The 19159-nt window shown below is 37.9% G+C and overlaps 2 protein-coding genes across 9 annotated transcripts in view; both read right to left on the reverse strand.

The window, feature by feature from the left end:
* Positions 1–7892, reverse strand: part of ANKDD1B (ankyrin repeat and death domain containing 1B) — a 28380-nt gene extending 20488 nt beyond the window's left edge. Inside the window, exons 1-3 of one of the 2 annotated variants that reach the window (XM_027634869.1) lie at positions 7817–7892; positions 4150–4253; positions 2006–2104 (exon numbers count right to left, since the gene is read on the reverse strand). In XM_027634869.1, coding sequence (XP_027490670.1) covers positions 2006–2104; positions 4150–4253; positions 7817–7892 — 279 coding nt within the window. Of the gene's footprint in view, positions 1–2005; positions 2105–4149; positions 4254–6771; positions 6842–7816 lie in introns of those variants that run through there. The other variant, XM_027634870.1, reaches the window with a different exon arrangement.
* Positions 7893–11589: 3697 nt separating this feature from the next.
* The window catches only part of POLK (DNA polymerase kappa), a 33402-nt gene continuing 25832 nt past the window's right edge, over positions 11590–19159 (reverse strand). For all 7 annotated transcript variants that reach the window (XM_027634810.1, XM_027634806.1, XM_027634807.1 and 4 more), the window contains 5 exons: positions 17894–17990; positions 16514–16685; positions 14744–15706; positions 13587–13638; positions 11590–13442 (listed from right to left, as the gene is read on the reverse strand). In XM_027634810.1, coding sequence (XP_027490611.1) covers positions 13358–13442; positions 13587–13638; positions 14744–15706; positions 16514–16685; positions 17894–17990 — 1369 coding nt within the window. In that variant the 3' untranslated portion in view covers positions 11590–13357. The remainder of the gene's footprint in view (positions 13443–13586; positions 13639–14743; positions 15707–16513; positions 16686–17893; positions 17991–19159) is intronic.

The raw sequence follows: 19159 nt of genomic DNA on the forward strand, positions 1-19159 counted from the left end.
AGATGTATTGGTCACATAATCTGACCAGTGGATGTTTAGGATTGTGCAGAGGCAGCGTTGATGGAAGCGTTCTAGGAGACACAGGTGGTGGCGGTAGATGACCCATGATTCAGATCCGTATAAGAGAGTAGACAACACTATGGCTCTGTAAACACTGATCTTGGTACTTTTCTTCAAGTGTTTAGTTGTGAATTAGTACTACTACTAATAATACTATTAATACTAATTAATAATACAATTAATAGTGGTGTGTTTATTGCCAATTCCTTAGAAATATGTTTCTTAATCAATAAACATCTTAACTACCTCCATGAGTTACATCAAGTCTCCAGTCTAGAGATGGGAGCAACACTTATCTGCTGCTAGGAATGCTGTTCTGTGTTTTTAGCTTATTTTTTTGTACTGAGTAGTATTAAGAGGGCTTAAGACTTTATGCTTATTAATACGAAAAGTATACCAGAAATCAAGTCACAATGTCTTCACGCTATTTCTTATCAGTTGCAAGATCAAACTGATTGCCAGAGAGTACATGAATCACTGCCAAATACAAAATATAATGTCATAATATTTAAGTCCTGTAAGCTAACTGTGATGGAGCGTCTCTAATGGTCTTTCAAAACGATGATAAGCAACATCTAAGAATTAAAGACACTTAATAATTTAAGGGTAATCTTTGGTTAGAATGAGATTCTAAATGTCTAATAGGAACCCCAACATGCGTGGAGGGTTCCACTGTGGCTTCAATGCAACTTATCAGGGTAATGAAAGGACCAATAATATGTTTTGAGTCCCCTCATTGCCTCAATAAATCTGAAAGATGGCTAGTGAAAAATAATTTGCCATAAAGGATAATTTACAATAGATACAGAATAAAATTTACACTATACCCACTGGTACTCTGTGGAAGATCCAGGGATCTTAACTGTTGGAGAGCACTAATACTTGAAGAAAACTTCTTGCAGTACTTTTCCATTAGCATTTATATTATAGACAATTAGCTTTAAACTTCCATTCAGGCAATGTCTTTCAGCTTGTCAGACAAATGGGAAACGTTGCTTACAACAGTGCAAGATCTGCTTAGGAGTTGATAGGGTCCAGAAGGAGGATATATTTCTTCAGAGCAGCATGTGAGGTATTCACTGACAGAACAGCTCAGGAGCACATTTCAGAGCAACTCAACCAGCATTAACAAGGAAATGGTTACCTACACTGCAAGAACATGCCAAAGCCATGAGCCACTGATAACTGCAACTGACAGATCTCTCTCATCTTATTTTCATTCCAACATGATGTGAAAACAAGGCAGCTTTCTCCCTCCACTCTCCACAACCCAGCATTTATCTTATTTAAAACTTAAACACTGCTGCATATGGTGGATAAGAAGTAAACAGCAGAAAAAAGGTAAAGGTAAATTAATCAATTTTCATTACTCAGTTCAATGGAAAACTCCTGGTTTGAATAGCATGTTTATTAATAACACACCAAACATTTGGTTTTAATATCTGACTCAAATCTTGCACTGTGGATCACCATCTAGCCCAAGCAAATCAGCCATACATGGATAAACATTTAACATCTTGGAGGTTGCAGAGCAGCTGACAGTTTTGCATTAAGCTACTCACATAAAAATGGAGGAAAAGAATACAAGGAGTACTTTCTGAGCTGCTAGCTATCCCCATAGCTCATTTTTACTTTCAGTGATCGCTTTCATATAAAGTGGCCCATGATTAATTTACAATTACCACAGGCAGTGTATTTGTACAAGTGGCTCTAGGCATCCTTGCCTTGTGCCGACTCAAGTATTTAACTTAGCCAGTATTCCAGGCAACATGTTTTTCTCTAACAATGTTTTTTCACATAAATGTGTGAAGTTCTAAGGCAAATTGGAGTTTTAACAGAAAGCATTTAACTTTGCATAACTGGGAGGAGAAGATAAATATCTACTTTTACTTTTCTCCTAAGGTGTTCCTATACTGTGTGAATCAAAACAAGCAACAGAGCTTACCTGATCTGATATGTCAAGCCTAGCCTTGTGATGAAGAAGAAAATCCACCACTGACACATGACCTCCCGCAACAGCAAAATGGAATGCAGTGCGCTTCAGCTGAAATAAGCAAAGTTTTGTTTGTCAGGTCTGTAATACAGTTCTTTTCCCTGTGCAGGTGATCAGGATTTTGGAATTCTCTGATTATTACCAAATGTATCTGTTACTATATACTATTTCATATTTCTCTTTCAACAGCCACACTAGGTCTTTATCTACATTTTTGTTCCCTTGTGGATAGAATTTAGGTATCGATCTTGAGAGAATTCTTTTAAAACCAGAATGGTTTAGTTAGTCTACATAGCATTGTTCCTTCACTGAAATGTCAAAGTGGGATGAAGCATCAAACACTGCCTAGAGTAGAGGAATGCGGTACAAGAAGCATCCTTTTTTACTATTTTATTATATGGATTGATTTGAAAAGCTGAGAGCTAGATTTACACAATTAGATTTGCTTCTTGTATCCTCCTTTTCACTAAATCTCTGCAAAGCATGACAAGAATTCTTCCTCGTTCAGTGTTAGTCACCTTCCCAGACTGAGTCATTATCTACGTAAGTGAAAGCTACCATCTTGCCTGCAGTGAGTAATTTTACACACGTAAATAGGTTCAGTGCTTATCAGGAAGACTTGATTAATTGTTCTGTAAAGTAATTAATGGCCTGATTTTAAAAGGGATTGTTAAATTGAATTAAACTTTAGTGGAGGGAGTTTGCTTTCAGTTAAAGTCAACATAACTGGCTTTAATATAATTCACTAATAATTTCCATACAAGGAAGTATAAAGAGATCTAACCAATTAACTTTAAAAGTAGGTTTTGATTTGTTCTCTTATTCATCTCTGCAGATCATCTGACTTATTCATGTATAAGTTTAAATTTAAAGTGATATGCATTAAGAACATAAAAAGGTGGGATTCACAGCGTATTTATGCCAGAAAAAAACTCTTGCACAGAAATAGTACTATAAAAACTCACCTTTTGACAGCCTTGCTTATTTGGCTTGGGAATACAGGGGAAGGAATGATCAACATGAACAAAAAGAATGGCTTTGCTAGTATAAGCTACACCCCTATTAGGAGAATCAATCAAAGCACAACCCCCACATAGCTCTCTCATAATACAAGTGTGATTTAAGTATGACAGAATAAAGTTTCAAACTACTTGACTGGAAATGTATTTAGTTTAATTTCCTAAATTCTGGCAAGCAATAAGGAAGCAAGAACTATTTTACATGACTTTTTAGAGTACTATGCAATTGATGGGAACATTCTCACCATTCAAAAGAAGTTTATACATAAGAAAATTTTGTCTCCCTCTCTTTTTCACAAACAAACCAGAGAATTCACATGTACTATTCAGCATTCTCCAGTGCGGGAAAATGAACATGGTCATGGGAAAGAAAGTTTTTTTAGAACCTGTGGTTAACTTTGGATGTTCATGGATAGATGATTTATATGTAGCCACTGAGGGCATGCTATTATCCACAACTCCCAGTTTAATGTCATGACCACTCTGTTGCTGTTGAACTACTTCTCATGTTGAATACAACATTATATTTTGTTACTGTGTAGTATACATCATCAGATTTTAGGCCCAGAGTTCAAGGCAGCATAAGAAAAGCATTTTCATCTCTCTGGGCAAAATCTGAACTCTGATCTCAGCCTGGAGCTAGAGGATGTGATAGAATGTTTCCATGGTTCCATACAAACCAAAGGGTAATACTTCACCCTTGAGATTTGTGATGTTAGTAGCAAAAATTCATTCTTAATGAAGTAAAGTCCTCCCCCTCTAAAAGATGGGGAACTTGAGAAACTGGTCACCCAAGAACACTGAGGAAATATTATAGTAGGGACACAATTGAGAAGTCCTTATTTCCCAGTGTGATACCCTGACTAGTGGCTAAATGCAAAAACCTGTGAGTTATGCTGCACAAATCATACTGTTCATGATGGATGTGTGAAATGTTTCTTAATTAGGTCCTAGAGGGGACTCCCACAGTTCCACCACCTTGCAGTTGATGGGGTACACCAACATGCTGGCATTCCACCAAGCAATCCCAAGGAGTCACGTTTCATACCAGTGATCTGTCAGGCACTTCATACTCACAGTATCTACAGCATTTAAATTAACATTCTTTTTAAACAGCTTTTCCATGGTTTCCAAATTGTTAATTTTAGCAGCATATTGAAATTCTCTCTCATCTGGCAATACTGTGGAAAAACATGATGAAAAAATTGTATTATTAAAAAAATAACCACAACCAACATAAGGGTAATGATACTTTTCTTACTTTCTGCTATTTGTCCTGATTTAATGTTACAAGAATAATTTGCTTCTCATCATAGGAGTGTTTCTGGACTACCTTTTTCTCCTCTAGAAGTACTTGGCTAGTGTTTGTAGTTTCAAATGTTAAGTGCAAATAAAGGTAGTTCTGAAACATTTCAGAACATGGATTACCTTTGTTTGCACTGCTCACGGGAACAGTTCTTTTACAAAGCTCTTGCCATCTAAATGGGTCCCAAATTATTTTATAGGCATAACAGTGAATGGTACAAACTGCAGCATTTATTTCTTGTTCTTTTGAGAAGCTGCTCTGTTTTAAAACACAACACACCACCAAAATACAAAAAAATCTAAAGCAGTAACCGCATGGCATGACACAACTGGAAAAACAAAACAACTGAAACCAACCAAACTAACCACGTTTTACAGGGGGCAAAAAGAAACAAACAAAAAGGTGTCTACTCTAACCCAAAATCTGGTCACAATGTGACATTCACTTTTAAACTGAGATCTTTCCTCAACATCTCAATTCAAAAATGAACATCTGTTTGGTCAGCTAAAGTAGCTGCAACAGCATGTTCAGTAACTTTGGAAAGTAATATGCCAGTACCTTACAACTGGTTTAGCTGGGGGTCAGAGTATTTTTCATGTTTCTACCTTAACATTTGATTAATCACTTAGAAGAAAATAGCATAGCGGTTAAATCACTTGCAAAAAGTTAGTAGATATCTTTAATTCCCTAGCGTATCACACTTGTAATATAATTACTTAGACATCTTCTGTCTAGAATATTTTGCCCTGAAATCACTTGTCCAGTGATACCACCAAAGAGGACAGCACTCTGTTGAACCAGGAACTGCAGCAATTAACTATTCCTTAGAGGCCTCTCAGGCAAATTCATCCTACTGCATTATGTCTAAGTTCATTAATGCCTAATAAGAACACAGCTTGGGGCAGTATGACTGCAGAGCATACTAAGGAAAATCAGCATAGCATTCACTTAATTGCATTTCACACGTTACTCATGGCTATAGTCTCAGGGGGAATAATCACAGTTGTACTGTAACAGAATGAGTTAGAAATTAAACTGGATACTTGCAAAGGTATTTCCAGTTTTCCTATGAAATTATCCAAGCACCTCAAACAAATGAAGCAACCTCCCAAACTTCTCTGCAAATCATAGAATATGTTTTGCTTGTACTACAACATGGGGGCACAGGGGAAAATAAAAAAAAGAAAAAAAGCAGTTCCAAATAAAAAGGCACCCCTGGCATCTGTGACAAGGAGCATGTCTGACTGGAAAATCATCATTATGAACTTTGGGATATTTGATCTATGAACAAAAGAATCTTTAAAGAATAAATTTCTTACTCCTAGTTTACATAGTCATTACCCTAAAGAAGTATCCAGTAGAGCTTTCCACTAACATAATTTCAATTCAGATAACAAATGGTCAGAGGACACCTTGCTCAAGACAAATCTGTGGCAAATGTGGAAACAAAATGTACAGCACTAAGTAGCTGCAATTAGTTACAATTAGGCCACATTTGTTACTGCTGATGAATATCACACATATGTCTTACTTGAGAATGCAAAAATAAATGCACCTCAGGACATTCATGAACAACCCCAAGCGTTTACTCAACACTGCCTTCAACAAACAAGAGAAAATTATGTTTCTTTACTGTATCTGCATCAGACACAGTACTGCAAAGACAGTTCTGTTGTAGTTCTGACAAAGAATTAATAACTGATCTTTTCTCTCCTGTCCAGGCTGTTAAAAAGACCTTCTGTTCCGGACATCATGTTTCTTAATAATCCCTCTCTTAATACCTCTTGTTAATTCATGATTTAAGAACAGTGAGAATCCAGACACGCCATGACACTGATTTGTTGCCCAAACTTTTGCTGCTTTTTGCAAACTGATTTTTTTTCCCACGTATGAAATCACAGGAGTACAGAGCTGTCAGACTACAGATTTATGGAAGCTCTGGGGTCTCCAGGACTTGGCACTCCTTGTGTTACCAGTAACCACTCTATTTTCAAGTAACGGTAGCAATCAATTATCTACTTGAGGTTGTCAGGGTTTTTTTTGGGGGTATTTTCTATGGCTTCATACAAAATGTATGGCTTATTGCCCTACAACTTGTATAATAACTGCATATTTATATTATAACAATAAAATAGTAATATTAAATTTCCTTTGTAGACAGTCCTGGCAGCAGTATATTGAATGTCCCAACATTGTTCATCTCTTAGAAGGGCAAGAAAATAAAAAGTGCAGAAACGTAGATAGCTTTGTTGGTCTCAAAACAGAAAGTGAGGTACCTTCAATTCTTTTCTCATACTTATGTCTTAGAGGCCTCATTCTGTCTTTCAGTAATATCACAAATATGGATGATTTCCAACGAAGTAAAAAAGTGCAGCAGAGATTTCAGTACTTACAGACTATGAAAATCCCTGCATGTGTGTGTTCCCCCACCTCCCCTGTCTAATTTCCTGCTCTGGTGTCCACACAATGAAATCCAAAATTATCTCAAAAAGTACATGGAAAAAAAACCCAAGAACTTGAACTGGCTAAAGATTTCAAGGAGGTAAAATAAAAAAATAACACCATTTAAATTCAAATGGCAATAAAATTGTTTCTAAAAATTAAGTCATATATTTAATCATTTGACAACCTTTTCAATGTTTCCTTTGTTTTCTTGTTATTGGAAATAAAATTTCTAGGGCAATTCATGAGAATCTTTTTCTAAAATAGTAATTTTCTGATTCAAAGAGGTCATAGGAAAATCCACCGAGTGCAACAGTGATATTTTATCGATTTCTTTCCCTTCTCGCCCACTCTGCCAGCCTGGAAGCAGGAACTACAGCCCAGGAGAAGGGCTCCTGGTTGTCACGCTTCGATCACAGGACCGGGGTGAGGCAGGGTTTAACAACTACCGCTCAGTTTCCACAAATCAGGTCTTTTCACTACTTGCAGTCTACTCCAGAGCAGTCTGGCCTTTCACAGACTGGTGTGCAGGATGAAAGCTGGAGAGTTCATCACTGAGACTTGTGTTGCTGAGTGCAAGGTCCTCTGATTTCTGTGTCCCCAAAATGGGGGCCCAGATCGGCTGTGGGACTGGTGGCAGGGGTTCAGCCCCAGAGACGTGACTGATGCCAGCGAACGCCCCCAGAGCAGGTCAGGGGTGAAGCAGGGCACTGGGCAGTTTGCAGGACTTCTCCTTTGGAAGGCAACATGTCAAAATCAGCTTCTGACCCCACATCCACACATTTACTGATGACTTTCACTACATGTAAAGGAGCTCATGTTTAACCTTGTCCTTTCCAAACCCCCACCGCTCATTTTGTTCTTAGGTCTAGGCAAAAAGCGGGTTCGAGAGGGTGCCACCGCCCCGGCAGCCCTGACGGGGCTGTGCCCGCCGCACAGGGGCCCCGGGGTTGCGCTGCCCCCCGGGCTGCCTCGCCTCCAACCCCCCGGACTCACGGCCCTCATGGCTGGCTGCCATGGCTCCCCGCACAGCATCTTCCTCGGTGCGGAGCAGGCGGCTCAGACCCTTCATCGTTGCCCCTGGCTGCTCTTCCTCCTCAAGCAAGGGAAGGGGCCTCAGGTCGGTGTGCGGAGGGAGGTGCCCTGTGCTGGCCTCGACAAACCGGTTCTGGGGCTCGAGGCCTCACACAGCCCTGCGGGCACACTCGCAGCACCACCCACCGCCTGGACGCATCGCCCCAAGGGGCAGAGGTGTGGAGTAGCTTCGGGAGTTTGTTCTAACAGAGACCAGGAATTAAATATACTGCATTTCTTGGCACCAGCTAGGCACTGAGCAGGATCATCCTTGCCCCATCCAACCTCTAGGTCTTCTCTAGCCTTATGTGCCAACAGCACTTGGGACCTCCAAAAGCACAGGCAAGACAAAAGGCAGTCCCGTTGCACCACAAAAACAAGTAACATTTTATTACTAATTACCAGGTAGTCATGGCTGCATTACTAATTACACAGTGGTCCCGGAGCTCTTTCTGCAGGTTGGAGTCCACTTGCGAGAGTTATTCTCACCACTGTCAATCAGTGTACACCGCACTGGGAAGCTTGACACAGCCTCAGGATGTAAGAGACTGAGGTGCCTCTGCCATAAATTTGTGAATAACTACACAAACGCACTAGCAGTTTTGATCCAATCACAATTTCAGGAAGGCAGTATTTTCATTTGCTTTTGTCAAAGTCCCATCAAAATAAACACACATCCCCCAAAAGGGTCAGTTTTTGTGAACTGACATGCTAAGATCCATCCAATCTATCTATTCCCCAATTTATCTTGCAGTCCACCATTACTTTGGTCTACTTAAGGCAGCACTGATATTTCATTTCACACAGACAATGATTTTTCTCAGGGCATAAAAATTGAGTGACTATCCTAAATTTTACTTTAACAACAGCTTTTGATATTGCTGGCATTTCAAAACAAATACTGGGAAAAGCATAGCTCCAAGAATGCAGGAATATCAATATTCTGCCTTACAAAACTGTAGACAGATTTGAGTTCCTTCAGTGTAATTTTTTCTTAGTAATTAAATTACACCATTATTTTAATTTCCAAGATTATAAACACGATACTTGTCCATGGTAAAATTAATCAGAAAGACTCAAGAGTTTGTAAACTGAGCAAATTTGGATACTAAACTATTGGCTCAGATTCAGCTTATCACAGATCAAAAAATTTCACAGTTCTTTTCTCCTTTAAACACTTTTGATACAGACAGGCTGTAATGTATAAAAATCTTTACATTTGATACACCTTAGTCTGATAGGATAATTACATCAACTGTACTTAAAGCAGATGAATATTACTCAGCTAAAAAAAACCTGAAACCCTGGGAAAATACACCAAGTGAGAAGAACAAGCAACTGATTTTATCACAGTTGAATTATGGAGGTTTCACTTTTTCTTGCTTCCCATCAAATGTTCCAGTAAAATTCCTTAAGAGTAAGTTTCACTTCTGTATGATGACTGGGCTAGTAATACAGACCCAGTGTTTTCAACATTAATGCTCCTTCTCAAAATGAGTGACCAGAGACAACTAGGAGTGATCAAATTTGCCTACAAAGCTGGCACCAAAGGAGGAACAGACCATGAGTTACAGTAAAATCTAATTTTACATACAGTCAGGAGACACCAGCTGCTAGTTTCCATTCTAATTACTAACATACAGTACTATTTCAGAGTATATCGTATGAGTACAACTACATGGGCTCAAATTTTGCAAATAGCAAGTTTACCACATTTTCTAACTACTTCCCACAATACTGACTCTTTCAAATAGCCCCAACAAACCACAGAAAGACTGATGTAGAAACCTACAGAGATGCAGAATCCAAAACAAAGTGCAGAGCAAGGAAGTAATGTAACATATTCCTCACTTGCCTTCACAGCATGTCTGACAGGAACTTATAGAACTTTCTGTAACATTTAGTATTAAAGTAACAGTAGTAGTAAATACATAAATGAACCAATATAAAGGTAAAATGGAAGACCCAAGCATGTTGAATAGTGCATAAAGGAGAAAAAGCATAAATTATCTCCTGTAAAAGAAGGTGAGATTTGAAGTCTAGTTAGTAAGTATTTTTTTATTAAACTGTGTATTAATCTTATTAAACTGTGTTCTTCTACTTAAAGTATAAAACTACAGGATTCTGAGCCCTGCAGTGCACGAATTCTTAGTCTATTCAACTGTAGCTCCTTACAGTTATCCTCATCCTTTATGGTTACAGCTGCCTGTTGCCACCGGCCTTTGCTTACAAGTAGTAATTAGAACAGTGAAATGGACAGGCCCAGCCTCAACAGGTGCATTGTATACAAATGGCATCAGAATGACATGGCACAGATCCCTGCAACACCAGCCAGATGACAAACCTGGGCCACTGCAATGGCTCCCTCGGCTGACTTGTGGGCAGTATGATTCTTAATAACTCCAGCCCTTGGCTCCGACCTGCAAACTACAATGTGTGAGAGGGAGATCGGGCTGTGATAAACCATCCCCAAAATAATTCCAAGGTGGATCAACCTACAGGGAGAACATGTCAAGCCCAAACTCTGTCCTGCTCATGTTTCTACCTGTTACCAACATGCTGCAGTCTGAAGGGGGGATGGGGCCATGGCACAGCACAGGTCCAGGACACAAGGTAGAGTGCAGGTAGAATCGTTTATTGAGGCATGCGCCGGATTCTTTAGCAGTTCAGGCGGGAAAGGGCCAGAATATAGGGTGGGGCATGAGACAGACAAACGGGGGAGCAAATCAGGATAGGGGCACAAGTGAAAGAATGTGGTAGTTTGGGCTAGGCCTTCCTTGGGACCAGTTTGTAGCCAAGGAAGGGCCCAGATTTACCCAGTATTCTCTACGATTTTTACGTAAGCCAGACTATAAGAAAAAAGGAGGGAAGGCCTTCGCTCTCTTTCCTTCCGGTGGCTTGGAGGTGCAGGTTCCCTGCTGTTGAGTCTGCCGTGTTGGGGAGCGAGGCCTGGTAAGGCCTTGCCGACCTTGGGAGGTGGAGGTTGCCAGCGATCGTCCTGGAGCGACTCTAGGTTGTCTCAAGGAGAGTAGTGAGATATTTCTTTGCTAACTCTTTTAGTGCTAGATATTGGGCTACTAATAGGGATACATATATATATTATTTTGGTTTTGTTCCTTTTATTTATATATATACTGCTATAGTCTCTTGTTTCGGTTTTTCTTGGTTGTTTTTCTCCCTCTTGTCCCTGAGGTTTGGGGGGGGACAACTTCTTGTGGTAAGGTTTGGAGACTTGGCAGGGAGCCAGCTTCAAACCATATCAGGAAGGAACATGGGAGGAACCGGGGAAATAAGGGGCGAATGGAGGCTGTCTCCTCTCTGCAGCTTCTCCAGCCAATCTGCAGGAAAGCAGGGAAGTGGACAAGCCTGAACATGTCCAGGAAATACAAATTCTGGGGAAGCATACAATGTGTAGATTCATAATAACTGTAAAGTCTGCATCATAAAGTCCTTTCAATCGCTGTACATATTTTTCCACTTCTGAAATTTTTCCCATTCTGATTCCTGGTCCTTCACACCAACACTTCAAAATTATAGCTCTATGACGCTCTACTTTTAAACAGATGGTAAGACAACTTTCAAGGCTTAGTCAAACCAACTTAATTTTTTCAAGCCCTTACAGTAGCTTAGTTTTTGCAAAGTAATGCTTACATAAAAATACACAATTTAAAGATACACACACAATGACAAGGTAATACTTAGATTCTACACTTTATTGAATCAGACAGATACAATAATAAAGGGAGAGGTGTTCACTTTCTAAACAGCAGTGGTAGCTTAATGTTCCCCCAGCTGCTTTTATGTCTTTCCTACCAAAAGTTTCCACCTCCCACCTCTGTCAACAGAACAGTTCATGCTGAATGCTCACTGACCTGGTTCAGAAAAAGTCAACTCAATCAATTTGCACAGTCTGAACCAGTCCAGCTGATTTGGTCTGAAGAAGGTAAGGGAGCACTAACATGAAGTCAAATGACAGAGCTGTGGGTACAGTGGCATCTGGCAAACAAACAGACAAGCAGGTTGAGATGGTGTAATCATTGCAGCAATTTTGGAAACAAAAAAGCACATTCCGGACTTAGCCTGGGCATCTAAGACATACCATACACATACTGGATTAAAAACCAAGCAAATCCCCAAGTACTTCCAACACAGTTAAACAACAAAATAGATGCTTCTGCAGTAGCCACTTCTTTAAATGAGTTTGCAGTCAAAAAGCAATTTATATTTCATACAGGGTTTAGCACTGTTTGTGTAACTTCTAAGAAATATGCTGTCATAATAAATTATTTGTCAGATAAATATTTAATTATAATAAAATTCCTTTAAGCATTTTGTCATGAACAGAAAAAGCTAAACAGTGTATTTTAAATATTTGCACTTAATTCCTTCCTTCAACATATGCACTGATAAAATATAATCTATTCAGAAATACAAAATAATTTTAAAGAGAAATATAGGTAAACAGTAAGAGGTTCATCATCTTGCATATTTGCACATAATTCATTATTATTGCACCATGAGACTTTTTATTTAGAGTAAATTAAGTGCTACTGACTGGTGACAATTTCAAACCGTGAAGAGTTCTCAACTGCTTTAGAAAGGTCAAGGATCAAATAGCATTTGTCTGACTACACTGCAGGAATCCTTCTCTCAATTAGCAGTTTTATTAACATTTTCTAAATCAGTGAAGTCATCCTGTATCTCACCACAATGAGATGGACACGGTTGGTCCATCAATTCTTACTGAAGTAATTTTCAGTAAAACAATGAAAGCTTGATAGTTCTCTAAGTTCTTGTTCTTGTCCTTAGAAACTGTGAGATCAAAAAATTTTTTTGTTCACTGAGAAGACATTTGTAAGTTGAAGTCAAGCAGCTCAGCTCTTCCTTGTTATCACACAGCCAATATAGTAATTAAATTTGGCATTGAATTGTCCAAGGAAGTGTCAGCCTGAGCTACTACGATTACCACAGTGAGGATGGCAGGTCAGGTGTGGTCCTGAGAGAAAATGGCAGGTCAGGTGTCCTGAGAGAGCCTTCAGTAAGTACAGTGTAGCACCCTAGCTAATGATTCCTGCTCTCTAAGGAGCTTGCCCTACAAGCTTGCTCAATGGCAGCTCTACCCTATCTGTTCTGTTTTTTGAACAGCAGAGAGAATTCATGAGGCTGCTCATGGCTCTCAGAAAGTTCCACATGTTCAATACAAACAAAATCGTAGTGCTGGTGGATTTTGATTCTTGGAAAAAACTGGGGGAAAAAAAGTACTATTCTAAAACAAAACAACAAAAAAATTACCTTATTTATATTTACACCTCTTCTTCTACCTCAGACATCATGTTCTTTCTATACAGATATGCAATGGCTCCAAAGTGACAGGCACCTGAATCCAGCCTACCAACAATGCTAAATTAATTTGCAGTCATAAAACTGTATGAAATACTTCATATAGAATATGCTGCTACACAGTCATTTAAAAAACGTTTTGATTGTATGCTTGGAATTGCTCAACTTGGTCTTTTTTGATACTGATTGTGACGTTGTTAATCCAGACCTGAAGTTAAAAAAAAACACAACAAAACAGTAAGAGGTTAAAATATACAGTGCATACCTACGCAATGTTTGCAACACTGAATAGTTTTCTAAACTTTATTATTTTAAAATGAGTGGTGTACTCAAGAGTCCAGAAAACTCTCACCTTTTTGTTCCTTGTGATGGATTTGTGCATTGCTTTTCTTTGCTTAAAACTCCTTAAAAGTAATTGGAAACAACAAAAATTAATTACTTCAAGAAAGAAAAAATGCTTCAGAAATTACACACATGGCAGAACTTCCTTTTTTAAACATAACCAAATTTAATCTGTCTCAAAAAGCAGATATTTTATTAGCTGCAGTCTGAGTATAGTAGTTTATATTAACATTTTAAAAAGAGAAAACCAAAAAGCCTTTAGTTTACTGAATTCTTTGAACCTCTGAGTTCAGAAGTTTTCAGAAATATTTCAGCATTACATAGTGGATTTTCAGGTGGTAGTTGGAAATTATGTTCTTAATTTTTTTATCCTGCAGAGGGAAAAAAAGAATCTTCACCAACAGTAAGTCTTTAATTTAAATCAAAGTCTGTTTGCACACGTAACAGCAAGAGTGTTTATAAAATTTTCTGTGTAAAAGGTTAATATTTTAAGTATTAATTGCATACTGAAAATTCCAACACACTAGCATTTTAATCTTCTCTTATAAATGTTAGGGAGAATAGGGATAAGTACTTTAGGTAGATACTTAACTATCTGCACGTGTCTTCTAATCTGGCCAAAGAATAACTCTTCATCAAAGAAAGAAACTACTTGAGTAAACATCTACTGGTTTGGCATGTTACAGGTGCAGTTACCTGATATATTTTATATTTATATACAACAGGCTTGGAAGTTTCTGCCTTTAAACTCTAACTCACCCTCTCTGGTTCTGCTAGCACATAACTTTTCTGTCAACCAAATCTCTGAAACAATCCAGGTTGAAGATGTTTTAATTGATTTTCATTTTAATCTCAGTGGCCTTGCAAATACCTTTCTGAACATGGTTGGGGGTAAAAACCAAGCCATTTACAGAAATTCCTATGTCACCGTTACGGCAAATGGGAGGGCACTGTCTAACTACCATTACAGTCATAAATCTAGTTTCTCATGAGAACTGATTTGGTATTTTTTAGATAAAAATGTTCACTCTTACACAGGCCTTACTAAAATGAGCTTGTAGCAAAAATCTCAAAGTCCCAAAAAGTTCAAATACACCATTACCAGAGTATTTTAATTGTACAAGCAGATAACTTGAATAACAAATATATCCTAGTGCATATACTCACCAACTCTATTCCAGTTTTCCGTCCTGTAATTCTCAGCAGGAAAATCTTTTTTTTCTGTCAGCTCCTGGATAAGGCCTTTATTTAAGCAGACATCCACATGTCTGTTAAATGACACAAGACTGGTGGTTTTCTGTTCTGTATTACAAACTGGACAAACAAGAACACTGCCTTCTTTAGCTTCAAAGAAACAGGATAAACTAGTTCCTGCTGTATGTTCAGTCTTTTCAAAATGGTCCTGATTGCCTTGAGATATTGTTTTGGGGAAGAGACACTCTTTCATACACACATTTCTAGCAATGTCACTGAGATTGCTAGGCTGCTGCTCCCTGTGAGACTTATCAGATACTATCTGAGCAAATTTTTCTGTGCTGTTGTTAGTAAAGCTGTCAGACGTACTTGCAGACTGGTCTGTTCTTGCTAATTGATCTGTTTTATTTTTTTGCCATTCATCAACATTTTCATTTTCATTTCTAAATTGTGGGAGTGTGTTGAGTGTATCTTCTCTTGATCTGTCATTCTTGGATACTTCCATAGTATCTTTAACAAATGTCCCATTGAGGCACTCATCAATATGTCTATTAAGTTCTTCCAAATTATCGCTGCTTTGCTCCTCAAAGCAAACAGGGCAGGTGAAGATCTTACAGACATTAGAACTCTGTAAACCTGTGAGTTTCTTTGTTTCTTCCACAAAATTTGCCGATGATTTCCTATCATGAAAGAGCTGCTTATCTACAGCTTCATTTGGAGGAAGATTCTCACTATTTAGTAGCCTTGCTGCCCGCTTTTGATCAAAAAAACTCCCTCTATGAGATGCTTCTGAACTTTTTGTGAAATACTCTTGGTTAGACTTCTCTGGCTGAAGCCTAAGGAAACCAATTTCTTTTCCTGATTTTAAGAAACTCGTAATGCTTTTTTGTTGGTACTTCTTTTCTTCTTCACTTAGAAATCCTGATACTCGTACACCTAATGATGAAAAATAAACTTATAACAATAACTTTATGAGAACTTAATACTATTTCTTAATTAACACCTTTTGAGGTATATATCCACTCAATAACCATGCACTTTATCTCTATAAGGCGGCTATAGTACCTGCAAATACTCACAGTGGCTCACAAGGTCAATACAATTTTATCAGATGCAATCACTTGCCCAACCATATCATTAACATCCCTTAACTTTTAACTGATTGCACTAAAACACGAGGTTATAAACATAATACAGTTACTTAAAATGCAGTCTAAAAGAGTTTTGCATGAATTTTCCCCACAAAAATATTTATTTTTTCAGTACATTTTAATATCTTAGGCAAATAAGTTTTATGTATCACTAAATGCTTCAAGCAGAATGTATAGGTACCTGAAACATAAAGGTCTTAGGATCAAGATAAATTTACTTTTGTCAGAAGTGTTTGCATTTCTTGCAGAACTTTGTACTTCAAGATCTATAAGCACTTCTGTTGCTGTGGTGCAAAGCAGATTTAAAAGCTCTTTTAAGGTACCAGAATAAGCACTGCTATGATTCAAGATTCTGCTCTCATGCTGATGTGTGTGCTGTTCTATAAAACAAGTTCAACTTCAATTAGTAAAACATTCCTGAGTTACCAATCACCACTCCAGAGCTGTTTCAATTTGCAAAAACTACGAGGATAACAGAGAAAGGATAAATAAACTTATACTGATTTTACTTTAGGGTGCTGTGTATATTATTTTGATACACTGTAAGATCTCATAATTTTGAAAAGGAAGAATGAGTTTGAAATATTTTTACCCATAAGTCTGATCCGTAGAGGGTGAGGAGCAACACTGTCAATTTCTGTTCCTAACAAGTCTTTAGCAACAGCAAATATTTCCTCCTCAGTAGAAACAGAAGACAGCACAGTTGAAGCTCTTGTTTTAACTTCAAAGTTCACATTCTTTAACTTCAAGGTAACAGTTTTACCCTTGGGAAAAAAAAAGAATATAAAAAAGGAAAAAGGAAAAAGGTTAAGCATGTCATAGAAACAGAAACAATTACGATGTAGCATCTATATCTTAAGCCACAAGCAAGACCAGGTGCTTATCTGTGCACAGCAAGGGGCACTGCCAAGAACTTGACAGCAAGATTCTGTATTTGCCCCTAACTGTTGAAGTCAAATTCTCTGAATTGAGTCATTTGGCTACAATTCTCAGCAGACCATCTGCCACCAGTGCATGTTCAACAGAGTTCATGTTTTGCCTACAGGCCACTTCTACCCTCAAAAATTATTTCATCATTTCGAAATTTCCAATACCACATATCCTAACTACTAAGGATGCAAAAGTGATACCCAATTACGGATTTGTTGAAAACTTCCTTCCTCCTGCATAGTGCTATCAGAGCCACACAGCTTTAGTGTTTAGCACAGATATTCCCACTGGCAACACCTTCCAAACCATTTGTGTGATCTATCATGTCCATCCAAATGTAAATAAATAGCACTCCCTTTGTTCTGATGCCTTTGTAAGCTTATCTCCTTGTCCTTCTTAGCTGATCATTTACCTTCCAAACTGTCATCTTTTGAGATATTCTTTTATGGCTGAGGAAGACTAACCATAATTCTTTTAGGTCTTGAATGTTATTCTTTGCTCTAACACAAAGATCTCCAAAGAAAACATGTACTGTTCTTTCTAGGTAATAAACAGAAATCTGGGGGGAAGGAATAAAGGGATTGTTTCTACCATTCATACCACTGAATGCATATACGAATAACTTGTCAACAAGTTTGGCATACATCAAATTCTAAAACTACACAACTGGCTACTGACTGGATCCTGTATAAATATAGGAGAGAAATATAGTGTTTTACATACATTAGTGTTACATGATTGTCCAAAGCATGACTCTATTACTCCCTTATAAACAAACACTGCTTTTAGCAAAAAATATTTATATGTTAAGTAAATGGTTAATAAGTTTAATTTTTTTTCCCACACATATTATTAGATATACACCTCCACAATATCAAAATGCTGCCTATATCATTCTAAACATCTGTAAATGAAACAATGAAGACTTCTGAAGATAGACTGCATGATACGATGCTGCTGAAAGCATTTACACTAAAGCTGCATTTAATAAGTTGGAGTGCAAAGTGGTGTCTTTTTGAAGTAACCAGAATAATATAAATACCTTAAGTCCCTCTTTCTGTAGCTCTTGAGCAAGGTCTCTGCAGAGTTCTCGACACAAACTGTACTGGTCTTCTGCTCTGTTTATTTCACTGAATGTTCTAAGACAAAGACGTGATCTTTTTTCAGTATGAATCCTACTATATGTTCATATATAACTGGCTGCAATCTAAAAATATTTTTCGTACAGTTAAGTTAAACTACATCAGAAGAATGTTGCATAGGTTTGAGCATTTACTTCAAGGAAAGGTTATTAATAGGAATATTTTGTTTGCAAAATGTTTGCAAGGCCCTTCAAATAATTAAATAATTTGGCTTTCAATTTTTCATGCATTATTTGAAAATGTATCAGATTTAATGTCATTAATACTTAAATATTTGCAAGACAGAATACTAACACTAAATGAATTCACAGAACCAGCCAAGTTGAGTTTAATCTCCTCTGTACACACTGTGTAACATCAGAAGAAATTCAGTATTCGAAAGTCAACATCAGAGCCAAATATCAGAAATAAATAATGCAGATGCTAAGAAAAAGATGCCAGCTAGGATAATTCCGTCTAGCCTCAGAGGAGGAAAAGCTATCTTTCTGCCAAAAATGTTGCCAACTGCCTTTGCTAGAGCTTCTTAGTAGGGAAATTACAGTATTTTTTTGTTGTTGTACATTTGCTTTTAAGTAACAACATGAAAGGCAACCTTCAGCTAGTAGTGGTTTTAAGAGAAATGGGAAGCAAAATTTAGACAGCAAATATTTTTGGAAAGGTCTCACAGATCCATTTTTTCATGTCAGGCTTTACATTTACGAGTGTAAAGTCCATATAGTTACACTGGATTTCACATCTCTAAGTTATATTCAGGTTTACTCCATTCTATTGGAAAGGCTTTGTTTATTATCATTCACATTCCACTAAGAATGTTTGCATGCTGCCAAACCAATGGGACGAATATTTCCCTGTAGGTCCCATACCATTATTCAAGGAGTAATTCATGCTATTCTGGCAATGTTGCAGTCCAAGGTTTGGAAGGAACAGTATCGAGAGGACTGTCTCTTCCCCTCCACATAAACTAGTTTCATGATCTCAGCAGCCTGCAAACCAGCACAAGACTAAAGCTATAAATTTCTCACGTTTGATGGTACCAAAATCTTATGGGGCTTTCTTCAGCTGCTCACAACTACTGAGTCTCAATAGGACTAAGCATCTTTTCTTACCATCTTTCCTAAGAAAAGACAACACATGAGGGTAGGGATAATTATTATGGTGCTCTACAG

Source organism: Corapipo altera, unplaced genomic scaffold (assembly GCF_003945725.1).
Source record: "Corapipo altera isolate COAL_440 unplaced genomic scaffold, ASM394572v1 61411, whole genome shotgun sequence".
Lineage (NCBI taxonomy): Eukaryota > Metazoa > Chordata > Aves > Passeriformes > Pipridae > Corapipo > Corapipo altera.